The following is a 15,319-nucleotide window of genomic DNA, read 5'->3' as shown; positions in this document are numbered from 1 at the left end:
AAATACTAAATAGAATAAAATAAAAAATTCTTAAAAAAAAAAAGCATAAAATAAAGAATTGATAACCAAAATAGTACTTGAATTAAAAATTTATTTAGAGATGACGTGGCAAAGGGGAAAGGCCGTGTGTACAAAACTTCCCGTGCTTTGGTTACATGCAAATGTTTCCCAATCCTTCCTCAAAAAGGGAAAAATAATAAAAGCAATTAAAATAATTGTAATAATAATAATAATTAAAAGGAAAAAAAAAAAAATCCGAATCCTATTACTAACCATTTTCCTTCAGCAATCCCTTTATTTAGTTCTTGGAGTCGTCTTTTCGGTAACGTTGAAAAAGAAACTTCGGGATCCTGATAATTTCATTCGAAGAAATCTCATTTCAAGCTTCATCGGTACGGCGAATTTCTCACCGGCGTCGACGATGCAGAACGGGGATTACGGTACTGCTCCCTATTTCCAATACCCAAATCTTCAAAACCTTACCCTCAATCCAAGCCCTAATCCAGTTCCCACTCCCTCCGATCGCAACCAGAGCGCTTACGCCTCCGCGCCGCCCTTCTCCACCAATTACGGGGTCTCCGATTACCCTTCTTATGCCCCTAATTATCCCCCCTACTCCCAGAATCCCGATCCCGTCCCTGCCTCTCCGACTGCTCCTCTTTACAATCCTCCGTCATCGAATCCTAATCTTCAGACATTCAATCCCACTCCTCAACCACCTGCTTTCCCTCCGTTTGAGTCTCATGTGCCTTATCAATCTCCTTCTCAGTCGCAATCGTATCATTCAACCTATGATCAGCATCAGACGGCTTCCAATTATGGCCCCCCTCCACCTCCACCTTCATCAATTCCCATGAATCAGAGCTCTAATTCTACCCCTACTCCTAATTCTCCGTTCTCCTCCATGTATTCTGCTCCCTTTGGCTCTTTGGCTCCCCCGTCGTATGAAAACCCATATGAAAGTTCGGTGAAATTTGAACAAGGAGGCGGATTTGGTGATGATAGATATGGAGGTTACGGTCGAAGCCGGTCTGAGTTTGGTTCGGAGTTGTACGGTAAGCGGCCGGAGGACGCGGCACCGCGCTTTGACTCTGGCTATGATGACGGTTATGGCGATGGAGTCTATGCTTACCAAGGTGGCAAAGTTGAGCCTTATGGAGCTCGCGGTACAGCTTCGAAGTCTTCGACATGGTCTGCTGCGGCGCCTGCTTTTGATGATTATGGGAGGCCCATCAGTATTCCTCCGAAGAAAGACCCGCCGGCGAGTTCACTGAAAGTAGTCAGGGCGATCCCTAAAGTGGAAGCTCAAGAAGACGTCAAAGATTGGGTGCAGAAGTTCCGGGTGAAGCTCTTGGCTGAAAGTGGAGGTCAGAGCACCATGGATGTACTTTGTCAGGTATGCCATGCATTCATAGGACAATTTTTTTTGTTGTAGATATCGTTATTTATCCAATTGTCACGCATTGCTGTTTTTCTTTTTTCTTTTATAGTTCTATACGACTATACATTAGAGGCAAAACCTATAGAATTTGATTGTTAGTCTGTACTGGCATGTTCTTTCGCATCTTAAGTGATAAAAAGTCTTTAGTAATAATTTAATTATCGAGTTACTTATGAATCGGGAACTGTTAATTTCATATGGGGAATCTGTTCTGTGAAAATATTTAATTATTCATGATCTAATCTAATTACTTTCTCTTAGGATTTTCTTTACACTTGCACATTGGAGCTTTTTTAGTCGCTATTTTGCCTAGCCCTTTGCATCATTTTTTGTCATTTCCTCTTTAGAATCAAGGTTTGAGTAGAATTTTAATTTTGAACTATTTATTTCAACTGTGCATTTATCCAATTATTGTTTGATGTAATCTAATTCCTGTTCTTTTTAATACGTGCTTTATGTTTGCACGTTGGAGTTTTTTAGCCATTGTTTTACCTTCTCATGATTTTTTGTTCTCTCTTTATATTTTCTTTGTTCCAAGATAATTTAATTGTTATTAAGTTATTTTAGCACATCAATAGGGCTTGGTTATTTACTCTCTTTTGTAATCATTTTTAGGTTGGTTTAGATGGTATTCGGATGCTTGATCCAAATTCTAGTCGGACACTAAGGATATATCCTCTTGAGACCATCACCAGATGTGAAGTAAGTTGAGACACTGGATTTTGCTTTTAGTTTACTTGGAATTCTCTGCCATGGACTAACCATATGGTTTTTTTATTTATACTTGTAAGGTATATGATTCATCTACCCTGGCTTTCTGGTCCAAGAGCTCTGTGGATATTGAGCCACGGCGTATTAGATTGCAGTCAAACAAGTACACTACCAACACGCTTCTGGACACAGTGACTGCTGCAACTGTACAGGTACTAATCCTTACCTGTTCCTTTTGTTTTATTCTTCTTATTTTTTTTTAACTCTCTAGTTATTTCAAAATAAAAAATTAACCACTTATGACTTGCATTAGAAGCATTTTCTTTAGAATTCCTACCCCTGCTATAGTCTAGGGTCCGCTGGATGGATGACAAAAAAATTAGATAAAAAATGTGAAATGACTAAATTTTTGAAAAAAATGTCAAATGGCTCTTTGTTGACGTCAAATTCGGGTGAAATTACCAAAATATACTTGAGCGCACACGGAAAAATAGTCTCGCTCTCTTCTTTTCTCACTCACAAATCACTATGTCTCTCGCTTTCGCTCGTCTCGCTCTTTCTTCATTTCCTCACTCATAAAATCACTCCTCTCTCTCGCTCTTGCTCCTGTCTCTTATACACATCTAGATGTGTATAAGAGACAGCCTTTCCTCACTCACAAAATCACTCCTCTCTCTCGCCTTTTGTTCACCGGAGTTGGTCGCATCAAAGCTGCTCGTGTGGACTCATCAGGCCGGAGAAGAAGAAGAAGACGTACAGAGGAGAAGAAGCCGGAGAAGAAGAAGACGACGTACAGAGGAGAAGAAGCCGGAGAAGAAGAAGATGACATGTAGAGAAAGATCTCTCGTACCGGAGAAAAAGAGGAAAAAGAAAAAAAGGCAATAACGTAACTTCAAATGGTCATGACATCAACAAATGGGCGTTTGACATTTTTTTTTTTCAAAAACAGGGTTTTTTGCCATTTTGGACCTTTAAAATGGGTCTTTTGAGCAATTAATCCCTATAATCTATGCAATTTGTGATCTCAAGACATTATTGGACAGTAAGGAATGGACTTTGTCATACACCTTTGATGTATAAATGTATTTGTGAGGTGTTTTCACTCATGAAGATATAGTTGATGCGTGTTCTAGTTTATCTTTTTGGTTCTTCCATTCCGTGGCTATAAATCATCTTAAGGTAACCTTTTGTTTAATGCCTGGACAGTGTACAGATATCATAGATAAGTACTGATCAGTCTCCAACTTAGATTCTCTATGCGTGATAATATTGACACCTTTTTTTTTCAGAGATTATGAACTCTTTTCTATATGTTCTTCCCCAGTTATTTTTTATAATGGTAGTTAACTTGATATGGTTCCTTTATTGTTTTGTTTTCTTTTTGAAATCACAGTTTAAGGAAATGGGCGGTAGAAGTAGGCCTGCTGAATCTTTTAAGGCGCCTGAACAGGCTACAGAGAAGAAGAAAGGGTTGGTTGATTGGGTGAACCTGATAAAGCCAGGCAACGAGGAGAAAGACCATTGGGTATCTTAACAGAGTTGTCATAAATTATCAGCTTGTTGATTTTAAGCTTATCTGAGGGTGTATTCATTTACAATGCTTTTTCTGTTGATGTTTTTAGGTACCTGATGAAGCAGTCACAAAATGTACAGCATGTGGGACAGACTTTGGGGCTTTCGTACGAAGGGTAGATTTGTTTTCTATTAATAATGGAATTAGGTTCATTAGATTGCCCTTTTTTATGAATCTCATTGTTTCTTTCAACCTTTTTCTCAGCATCACTGCAGAAATTGTGGAGACATTTTCTGTGATAAATGCACTCAAGGTAGAACAACTCTGACTGCTGAGGAGAATGCTCCTCAAGTTCGAGTTTGTGACAGATGCATGGTATGTCATGTATAACTTTGACTTGTTTGATATTATTATTATTAGTGTAATTTCTTTCTTTCCTTATTTAACTTAGTTCTTTTATATGTTTCTGGTTTATGATTATATTTTATTATCGGTGTTGACTGTGTTGTGCATAGTCTATTATAGACGTGACTTGTATTATATATGAAAAATTCTTCAAGGATATAATATAACAGGAAACATATTAAACCTGTGATTGTTTATTAAGTCCAAAAAGGAAAAATCATCAAGTGTAAAAGTTGTAAATTTCTGTCAATTCTTTACTCAAGAAATGATGGTTCGGTGTCTTGTTGAACTGATTAAGAAAAGCTTATATTGAAATTTGTTGATTTTTAAGACCGCACATCCCATTAAGTATGTTTAAGAAAAGCTTCTCTTGAATTTCCCTTCCCTCTTTGACAACTATAACGAATTTTAGGTTTTAATCATTTACACTTATTGGGAAGTGTGGATGTTGCGGGTTTATGTATTGCATTGCATTAGGTGGTGATCCATTACTGCAGGCATTAGTGTGTTGGCTCTTAACATGTCTTTTCTTCTTGTTTTCAGGCGGAAGTGACTCAGAGGCTCGCCAATGCCAAGGAATTGGCCAGTAAGCCTGGAGGGTTGCATAGCCATGAGGATCTTGCCAAAAAACTTAAGGTAGTAATGTTCTATATCTTCCCTTTCCGCATTTCATGCTTTTTGAGCATTGTGATTTGTTCTTAGTTTAAACTTCTTTCCTGCAAATGTACTTGTGAGAAAGATTCATATAAAAAAAGGTACTTATGATTTCCACCTTTCTTATTGCATCAGTCTAATTTTATTTTTACTTTTCTGTCATTGTAGGACGAAATGGAGAGAAACCGTAGGTCATCAGGTAATTTCTTGTTCTGGAATAGATAATTTAAATGCGTTGATAGTAGTAGTAAGATGCTCCTTTCCTAATACACGGATTGAAATTTGAAGCATATGGTTATGCATCCTCCATCCATTCTGGATGTGAATGCTTCAAACTTTGGGGTCGTTATTTTGAAATATTCATTTTTGTATTTAGGAGAGTAAGCATTAATGTATTTGTCACTTCCCTGGAATGCCACAGGATCCAAGTCTGACGGATCTGGGAAACGGATGAAGGAAGTTGCATGCCCGACTTGTACTGTTCATTTACAGGTTTGATCCTGGCATCATTATCATTTCTTTTTTGGTTTATGCTACAAATTGATTTACGGTTGGAGCATCTTTTTATATGCTTAGATACACCCATTTTTTCCACTTCAAAATATCGTTTCAAGCACCTAGAGAGTCGTTGCCCATAGACCCTTAGCTAACTGTCGTGGACTCAGTGGCATGATAACTTGGGGTGTTTGGGACAAGGTGTAGAATTGTTGTCTGAAAAGTTGCAAGTATGAAGAGTTGTTTAGTCGTGGAACGTTTCCTTTGGAGGGTGCTTGTAAATATAAATGCATCTGCAAGAAAATAGATTGATGTATTAATTGATATGTGAAACATTTGCAGGTCCAGGTTCCAAGCTCAGGTTCTGAGACGATTGAGTGTGGGGTTTGCCAGCATCCGTTCCTTGTCAGCGCTCACTGACTCCTCCTACAACGAACGTTCTTATAGGAATGTGGTTTCGTAGAATGGGTTGTTCATTATGATATTTTCTGTGTTTTAAGTTTCCAAATAATTGGGCCTTTCTTTTTTTCTTTTTATATTATATTTGTTCATGGTTCTCTCTCAAAGGCCTTGAGCTTCAATAGCTTGATATCAGTTGTGGTTCCATACTATTGTTTTGTAAATGGAGTTTGTCTTTCATGAAAACACACGGCTATTTTGATGTACAATGTTATGCTCCCTACCTTACTATTTATACTCACTTCTCTTCTAATGCTATTATTTGTACCCAATCTAATAATTACGTTTCTGTGTATATATATGGGATTCACTCCTAATCTTGGAAGATCAATTAAACAAAATATTTACAATATAATGCGAACTCTAAAAATATTAGAGGTGAAAGGTGAAAATAAATTTAAATCTCTACAAATTCTCAAACGAGTCCTTCAATTTTCAGTGATATAATTATTTGGTCTGCCTACTAGATATTTCTAATGTATACTTTAGTTTATTATTCGCATTTCCATTGCCACCAAATATTCAAACCGAACCAAAATTAATCTACCACATATTTTTCTATAGTTAGAAGTAGGATACCATCGAATACCAACATGGATATATTTCAACTGATGTTGACTAATATAAATATAATATACAGAATAGATATGTTAACTTGCTTAAAAATTATAAATTAAATTTATTTTTTGAATTTTTATTTTTACAAAATTTTTAAAATATCCATACACATCGACATTTTAAGTCTTGTTGTATGCAATATTAAAAAAGATTATTGATTTAACTACAATTAAGCTTGCAATGAGTTTGAAATCTCATGTTTTTTCTTGATTGAATTATAAAATCATAAGTTTTCTTCATTAAAATATAAAATCTTATTTATTTTCTCAATTAAATTATAAAAGATTCACTTTTAACTTTGGAGTATATTTTAATTGCATCCTTAGGCTATCATTTTTATTTTTGTACTTTAAAATTTATTCCAAAATACTATTTAACTTCGGAATTGTTCCAAAAATATATTTTCATATAAATAAAGGATAAAAAATGATGTGATAGTTGATGTGTAAAAATTTACAAGCATACATGATATTTATTACTATTAAGACTAAAGTAGTTGTTATCCTTTATTCTATCTCATGTTAGTATGTCTTCAAATATTTAAAAATAGGCCTTCGTCAATTCCTATCTCTTTCTTTCTTTCTTTTTTTTTTCTTATGACAAAAATCTCTCAAAAGTATTATTTGGAATCAATTTCAAAGGTTAAAAGTAAAATGAAAGTCTAAGGAATATTATCTATCATTTAGCATGTGTTTGGAATACTTTTTTCAAATGTTTAATTTAAAAAATAAGTAATTTTGAAAAAATTTCAAATGTTTCCCAACCACTAAAAATTGATTTTGAAAAAATAATTTTGTAAAATTAGTTGGTTTAGGATAAATACTTGAAATCAACCTTTAGAAAAATGATTTTTAAGTGTTTATCGTTTGATGGTTAGTCTCTCGCTAACTTGTATAGTTCTTAAAATTACAAAAACAAATATTTTTTGGCCTATTTAATTAACTTTGTTAGCCCTTTTTAAGTTTTATGGTTCTGATCCGATCGTGGAAAATCATTCTTGCAAGGCCCTTTACTCTCACTAATTCCACTTTTGCAAGTCTCTAGAAGCGATCTCATATATATGCCCTTTATAGCCCCTCCTTAATTTTCTAGTGTGGAACAAGTGAAAAGTGTAACTCTCATATGCCTTTATGGGGTTGGCCCTAAGGTGAATGTGGGTCATTCCAACGCCCATGAATTAGTGAACTATTGGAATGGAATAGAATAAGATAAGTAAATTCCCGAGTAGATTCTTGAAAATCTCGATCTTCAAAAGTCTAAATGTGTTATTTCTGAACGAAATTAGAGTATTAGGGGTTGATTTTTGGCTATTTGAGGGATTTTCTTTGCCAGTGGAGAAAAACTTCCGAGGAGATGCCGCCACTGTTTTGACATTGAAAATGGTTATACTCCAAAGGAAGGAGATAAGCTTTGAGAACCCTCCTCGATCACATTTTTTATTAAAGTTGCTTTAGCTTCTAAAATAGAGATGCTTATGCTTTTAACTTCTCAACTATATAAATTATAAACTATATAGTTGAAAATTGTTATGAGAATACACATTTTAGAAAATAAAACCAAAGGGAGCAGAAAAGTTTACTATCGTTGGAATGCTTTAAATATATTATCTGACGCTCCAAATGAACTTAATTTGTATTCATTTATGAGTTATTTACGATTATGTGCCTAGGAATTACTGGTTTAGAGAGATGTCATACATAAACCCTCTAACCATATTAGCGTCTTTATCATTTATATAGTTTCATATTTCTCTTTAATAATAAATTGATCTCTTTTACTACTCATGGATGTAGCTAACACTGTTAATAAATCATGTAAATCTCTGTGTCGATTTTTTTATTCTTTCTTTGCTTGATTCAAGTGAGGTCTCATATCCCTACCAACTATCATGTATCTGTGAAGTTGAAATTCAGTTGTTAGTTGTTACTATGTCCATTTTCTTGTTTCTTTCTTCTACCCCACAGTCACCATAGCAACAAATGGGAGTCTTAAATACAGTCTTGTTCAAGATCATGTCATCACTCAGCCCCATCTGACAATCTTAATGTTTCTACTCACAGTGTCTTTGACCTTTAATTTTGTTTTAGTGATTCTTTTTTTTTTAAGATGGAAGCTGTTCAATCAGGTTAGACATCTAAAACACCAACTTCGTTTATTCAGATGGTAACATAGTCCAAACTGAAACAGATGACTAGAGCATTACAAGCTTTTTGACCTGGTTAATTGAAATTTGTTCACCGTTTTACAGGTAATCTTATGACTCACTACTCTTACTAGTGACGACAAATGGACTCCGGACTCGATGTTTTCCATCGGTCCAAGTTATTGAACCAAAGACTTCATTCAGTGTGGATACAGTTGAGGTGAAAACCACTTGGTAACTCTGCTTCTCATTGTTCTTCCCAAATTTCAATATCTCTGGAATCACTTTGACATCTACTTCCCCAGGTGCGTCTACACTGACTGTGTAAACTGCTTCACCATCGCCACCAACATTTGTAACTGTTCTAATTACTTTCTTGCTTTCCTTGCCTTTCAATTCGGATACTGCTATTGTTGGGTAGTTCATGTTTGATATGTAGTATGCAGTTGAATTCTTGGGGCAATCAAACTCATCAGGAACAGTAGTTGAGATGCTCTTAATGGTGGACCGATTATAACCTCGGCCGCAAAGGTAGTTTAAGTAGTCTGTTGTACTAGTTTCATAGACTAGTCCTGGTTGTAATGCTCCATTGGTTGATATTTCTCCTGCTCCATAATCATAAGGTGTGGCTACTGATCCCGTATCCAAAGTCATTGGTGATCCCAAGTTATTCGTTTGGATTGCTGTAAATTTTTTTGAGAAAAAATTGCTCATCAGTAAACATGTTCAGTTCAACAGAAAAAGAAAGAAGATTATCTTTTTCTTCCCTTGTGTGATTAATTCCTTGCCTGTTGTCATGATGGCCGATCTGATTGCTGAGGGACTCCATGTGGGGTTCTGAGATTTTACAAAGGCCACTACGCCAGAGACATGCGGGCATGACATTGAAGTTCCTGATATCACATTGAAGAGTGGTGACTTCGTTGCTTGTGGAGTAGAGCTTGAATCATTGCCAAGCCAAGCTGCAAGAATGTTCACTCCCGGTGCTGATATGTCCGGCTACATCACAATTAACTTTCAAATTCAGGTGTGAAGCAAGAAATTTTCTTCATGAAGGTCAAATTTTAAAAGTCTATCCCCTCTTCCTCCCTTAAGAAACTGCCTTTTACCTTGATCATGTTTAATACCGCGGGATTAGGCCCTCTGGATGAAAAATATGTTATAGCAGGCGCTGGCTTATAGTTTATTATGGTCACTGTAGGCAGGATTGTAGCAACTGGATTCCTTCAGAAAATATCAAACTCAATTAGCCATTGAAGGTCAGTAGGTTCAAGCTACTAAAGAAGATATTTAAACTTTTACCCGCTTGAGGTAACATAGGAGAGGAGCTCGGCACCATCCTTTTTGCTAATAACTGTCATGGGAGAAGGAAACTTCTCTGCAACTAATTTTGAGTTGTCATCAATCAAAACTACCCCAACCCCTCCAAGATTCTTCACTGTTTCAGCCTGATCTTGCCAATCGGAACCGCCTCCTTCGACACTGTTTTCGCAAATAACTATCTTTCCCTTCACGTGAGTTTCATCCATGGAGTCTTCAGAACAAATCCTAATTAAATTGGAGACATAACATCCAGAGAAACTCATTAGAAAGCTTTGTAAGAAATCTTAATAAATCAGTCAGCATTTCATCTCTTATATATATATACCTTGCACTGTCTTCACTGGCACTCGCTTTCTTGGCTGATTTGCCTTGTATTAGTGGGTATACAGGAGATTTTTGAAGATTAGAGAAATTTATACCTTCTCCCTGCATTATATTTTTCAAATTTGAAATAACTTAATGTTGTTTTGGGTGTTTTAATTGCAGTTGCTGAAGGAATTTGAATTACCTTGATCACTTTTTTGTTGCCCAACACGACATCAGACTCAAAATCCCTATCAATGGTGGAGGCAGCCACTGTAATAATCCATGGCGCGTCGTTCACCACTGATCCCGAAGAGGGACCGTCGTTTCCAGCGGAGCAGACGACGGTAATCCCCTTCTCAACTGCATGAAAGGCTCCGATGGCAATAGGGTCGGCCGTCAAATCCGGTCGGAAGTAGGAGGGTGCACCGAGAGATAAGGACAATACATCGACCCCATCGGCGATGGCATCATCAAATGCCGCCATGATTGACGACCCATGACAGCCGTCGGCTACGCAGACTCTGTACATGGCGATCCTAGAGCCAGGGGAGCCGCCCTTGGCCGTCCCAGCTGCGAGGCCATAGTACGATGCATTAGCCACGGCGCTTCCGGCCGCCGTAGATGCCACGTGGGTGCCATGTCCAGCTCCATCTCGAGGTGAGTGGAACCGTATTCCGTCGCTTTCAGAACTTTCGTAAAATCTTGCTCCAATTATTTTTCTGGCACGACAAACATGTCAAACACACTCATTCACAATATAGTTCGTCATCTTTACTTATCCCAACAAATTGTGATTGCAATGACAATTTGTTACAAGTATTTTTTTTTAATATTTATATTCCTTGTTTATGTATGTGACAAGAGAGAAATTGATAAAGATAGATGTATCTTGAATGCACATAAACTATATTGGTATTTGGATAAATATCAATTTACATCTCTGAAATTGGGAGGTTGTATCAATTCAAACCATAGATTAATAATTATATTAATTTGAACAGTAAACTTTCATAAGTATATCAATTTATACTCCAAACTAATAATTGTATCAATTTAAACTCTAAATTTTCATAAGCGTATCAATTTAAACATTGAAATTTTATAAGTGTATTAATTTAAACCATTCATTATATTTTATTTGGATATATATATGAAAATTTAAGGTTTAAATTAATACAATTATGAAAAGTCAAGATTTAAATGGATACAAACATTAGTTTGGGGTGTAAAGTGATACTATCCTTCAAGTTTTCAGGATTTAAATTGATACAACTATTAGTTTATAGTTTAAATTGATACAATCCCCAAACTTTAAGGGTATAAATTGATATTTGTCCTTGTTTTTTTTTTTCAACTATAGTTCAAATTTTTTAATTATATATTTTAAGATTTATTATATCCTATAATCATTGAATTCATAATATCTATTTTATTGACAAAAAATTAAAGGAAGAAGTAAGACACTTAAAAATAAAAGTTAAAACTGAGTTAAATTACAAATTTAGGAGATGTTTGGGGGCGATGAGTTGGTTATTATAGTTAGTGGATTATAATAATTTGTGTTTGGGTTACATATATCATTTGTCTAGGTTATAATAATCTTGTGTTTGGGATGCAAACTATTTTTGTTTAAGTAGAAAATAATTAACATTGTAGAAAAATAAGAAACGAGTGGAAAATAATAAATGCGGTAGCGAATAGTAATAACCTTAGCAAAGTAGATTTTGTAATAATATTTACTATAATTAATTGTAGATTATATGCTGATATATTTGGTGTCTCAAATATGGAGTGAACTATAATAATCTATTGCACCAACTTCAAGTTAGTAAGTTAATGTCTATTTGTATTAATTTTATACACTCTTTTTTTTTTTACTTCAAAATACTTTTTAAGCACTAAAAAGTCAATTAAAAAAGTTCGACAATTCTAAACTTTGAGATTCATATCTATTTAGTATTCAAACTTTCAAAATTACAAATTTAATATTTGAACTTTGATATTCTTTTAAAATTTACAAATATGTTAGTTCAAGCTTATATCTAATACATAGATTAATTTTCAAAATAAACAAAATTAAAAATTTATAGACTTAATACACACGAAATTAAAATTTTAGAACCTCATGAAACATAAAACTCAAAATTTAGATACTAAATTAAACAAAACCCAAAGTTGGAAGTAAATCAGAGTGGCAGTACTTGTGTGCTGGCACACTCACCTGTTACAGTTGGAGGAAGTGAAGTCATCGCCTACCATGCACGTACCTTTCCACCTCGAAGGTATTGGACTCATACCCTTGTCACTAAAACTCTCCGATTCCGGCCAGATACCTTAATTTTCCGGCGAGTAGTTAGAAGTTAGAACAAGCTTGTTATTTTAATGTTTTTTTGATATATATATAGAATTACCAGTGTCCAAGATGCCGATAATGGTATCATATGGTTGAGGAGATGAATCTGATTTGGGATTAGCGTCAATTTTGACACTTGTCTGACTGACCAAGAAATCCCATGAATGAGTTGTGTGCAACTTCAATATTGGATCTGGAAAAACAGAAACAACTCCAGGGCTTTGTCTCATGGCCTGAGCTTCCTGTTCTGATAGATGAGCTGCAAATCCTGTGAACCCATGTTTATATGTGTGTACCACTGCCTTCCCATTCCTACGTAGTTCCACACAACAAACAACAAACAACAATATCACATCTCACTTTTTCTCTATAATATAATCTAACATCGCTCTTCTTCCCTTTCATGTTACTTATATATATGTATATATGTCTTTCTGATTCATTTTTAATAGAAAGCATTGACTCAAGTTTATTCTCTATTTGAATTTTATAAGTATCTGATTTATGGGGTGTTTTTATTTTGTGTTTAATAAGTCTATAATGTATTTTGACATTTTAGTTTTCTGTCTAGTAAAACTTTGATGTATCTTGCATTAAGTCTAGATTTTTTAGACACCATTCAAATTTAAAGATATATTAGGTACTTTCTAAGTTTAAGCTCCTTTTTTGTAACTATTTTTAAATTTAAGTTTGTTTTGTCTCGATTTCTTTGCTATGATTTTTACTTTCTTTGAAGAATATTTGAATGCTTATTCAAAATCTAAACCATTTTTCAAAAAATATGGTCTCATTTGGTAACCATTTCATTTTTTGTTTTTAGTTTTTGAAATTAAGCCTATTTTCTATCCTTATTTCTTACAATGATTTGCATCCAACTTTAAGTGCTGGTTGAATTTTTAACCGTATTTTAAAAACAAAAACTAGTTTTTAAAAGCTATGTTTTTCAGTTTTTCAATTTTAGTTTGTTTTTTAAACCATTGGCAAAAAGTAGATAACAAATGAAGAAATTTGGAGGAAGAAGTAGTGTCCATAGGTTTAATTCTCAAAAACAAAAAATGAAATGGTTACCAAACATGGTTTATTTTTTTTAGTTTTTAAATTTTGACTTTTTTTTTAAGACAATGGTAGAAAGTAGACAATATAATATAAAAATTTAGAGATAAAAGTAGCATTTAGAAGACTTAGTTTTTAAAAAAAAAAATCCAAAAACTAAAACAAAAAGTAGACAAATATAATATAGAAATTTAGAGATGAAAGCAGCATTTAAAAATTTAATTCTAAAAAACAAAAAACTAAAAACAAAATAGTTATCGAACAAGATCTTAGCGACTTTAACTTTGGTTTTTAATTTTTGAAAGATAAATCTATGAAAACCCTCAAAATTTTCTTTACTATCTATTTCTTACATTTTTTGAAACTAAAAAAACAGTTTTTAAAAAATTACTTTTGTTTTTAAAATTTAGGTAAGAATTCAATTCTCCTCAATAAAAAAAAGATTAAAATCGTTGGAATTATAGTAAGAGAAAATAAATTTAATTTTAAAAAATAAAATGGTTTCAAACGGAACCGGAGAAATCGAGATGTGTTTATAACGTTACCGCCTGTGGACAGAGTTTAGAAGGCGAAGGAAGTCAGTCCTGGAGGCGGACGCGGATCCCATATAGACGATATAAACGCCATTATTTTTTGGACCTTCAGCAGCAGCTGTAACTATTTTAGCATTTTCAGAAACAAGCGAAAAGATGACACAAACAAAAACAAAAAAGACACAAAAAGAAATGCTTTGCATGGCGTCTTGGGTTGGCTTCTAATTGAGTAAAGTTCCCTTGAATTTCAAAGCTCTTCCCCTCACCGAGTCCTGATTTATATGTTTTTACAGATGAAAACTGGTGGTTGAGATAAATGGAAAAATGATTTGTTATTGGTGGGTTTCATGATCAGAGCACGCGCACTGCCCATATAATGTCAAGCTTTCCCCTTATCCACACGTAGTGCGCCTTGGTTAAATAAAATGGTGGCGGGCTCATAACAGTGGCCATGGTGGAGATTTTCAAGATCATCACAGGTAAGATTTCTTCTCTCTTTTTTCTTTTTATATAAGATTCAATCAAGCCCATACTATACATATATTTGGTAACAAATTTTAAAACCCCCACCCATGACATTTACATGGATGCCTAATTCATTTCTATTTTTATACTTAATCCTTGTGTTAAGATTTCTAACGTATGTCTTGCAAATTTTATTTCCTTGTTTTGGGGATTCATGCTGGGTTTATGTTTCTAAATGATGGAACTTGAGTGATATACGTCAAGTTTTCTCCTATTTTGGGTTGAGGTAAAGAAATCACAGTTTGGCCATAGTCTCATAATTCGAGTACAGCTTCTGCATTTTAATTTGTTCCATCTTTTCAGTTATTGCTTTGCAGTTTCCATCCCATTTCCCATCCTTATTCCTCCATCATCTTCAAAACTTCTTTTCTTTCTTAAGTACTAAACTCCATATATATATTTATGGTTCAACTTTCAATAAACCAATCTCCCATTACTTCAACATTCTTTCCAAATATCTACCTAACCCTCCTAAAAAACATAGGGAAAAGAAGGGGAGGCCAAAGGAAGGAGAAAGAGAAAGGAAAGAGTGAAGCCGAGGAAAGAAAAAGACGAAAATGAAAGAATAAAAAAGAAAAATTTATAGTCACCCCGTGTCACGGTCATGCTTATCCAGGACGTGTTGTCCATGGCCGCACGACCGCCTCCACCTTTTTTACTATGCTTTCATCCTATGTATTTCCTTTTGCTAGGTAGTTAGGTTTATATGTACTTTTCTTAGTGAGTGACCGCTAGCCCATTTCCATATGCAAGGGTGGCGGATGTGTTTTTGTTCAGAATGCACTAT

At 34.6% G+C, this 15,319-nt stretch overlaps 2 protein-coding genes across 2 annotated transcripts; one reads left to right on the top strand and one right to left on the bottom strand.

Annotated features, from left to right (window-relative positions):
- Nucleotides 1-280: 280 nt before the first annotated feature.
- Nucleotides 281-5,919, top strand: LOC120086165 (protein FREE1). Its single transcript, XM_039042650.1, has 10 exons — nucleotides 281-1,396; nucleotides 2,057-2,143; nucleotides 2,233-2,364; nucleotides 3,546-3,677; nucleotides 3,775-3,840; nucleotides 3,930-4,040; nucleotides 4,614-4,706; nucleotides 4,893-4,923; nucleotides 5,146-5,216; nucleotides 5,562-5,919. The coding sequence occupies exons 1-10, from the start codon at nucleotides 422-424 to the stop codon at nucleotides 5,637-5,639; spliced, it is 1,776 nt and encodes a 591-aa protein (XP_038898578.1). The 5' UTR covers nucleotides 281-421; the 3' UTR covers nucleotides 5,640-5,919.
- A 2,502-nt stretch (nucleotides 5,920-8,421) lies between these two features.
- LOC120084659 (CO(2)-response secreted protease) lies at nucleotides 8,422-14,493 on the bottom strand. Its single transcript, XM_039040470.1, has 9 exons — nucleotides 14,020-14,493; nucleotides 12,480-12,733; nucleotides 12,290-12,401; nucleotides 10,271-10,787; nucleotides 10,088-10,188; nucleotides 9,742-9,987; nucleotides 9,549-9,663; nucleotides 9,228-9,438; nucleotides 8,422-9,122 (listed from the first exon to the last, which is right to left on the bottom strand). The coding sequence occupies exons 1-9, from the start codon at nucleotides 14,208-14,210 to the stop codon at nucleotides 8,551-8,553; spliced, it is 2,319 nt and encodes a 772-aa protein (XP_038896398.1). The 5' UTR covers nucleotides 14,211-14,493; the 3' UTR covers nucleotides 8,422-8,550.
- Between the last annotated feature and the right edge of the window lie 826 nt (nucleotides 14,494-15,319).

The sequence above is a fragment of the Benincasa hispida genome, chromosome 9 (genome assembly GCF_009727055.1).
Source record: "Benincasa hispida cultivar B227 chromosome 9, ASM972705v1, whole genome shotgun sequence".
NCBI classification, from domain to species: Eukaryota; Viridiplantae; Streptophyta; class Magnoliopsida; order Cucurbitales; family Cucurbitaceae; genus Benincasa; species Benincasa hispida.
The sequence above is the reverse complement of the archived record's forward strand: the minus strand, read 5'-3'. Positions and strand labels throughout refer to the sequence as shown.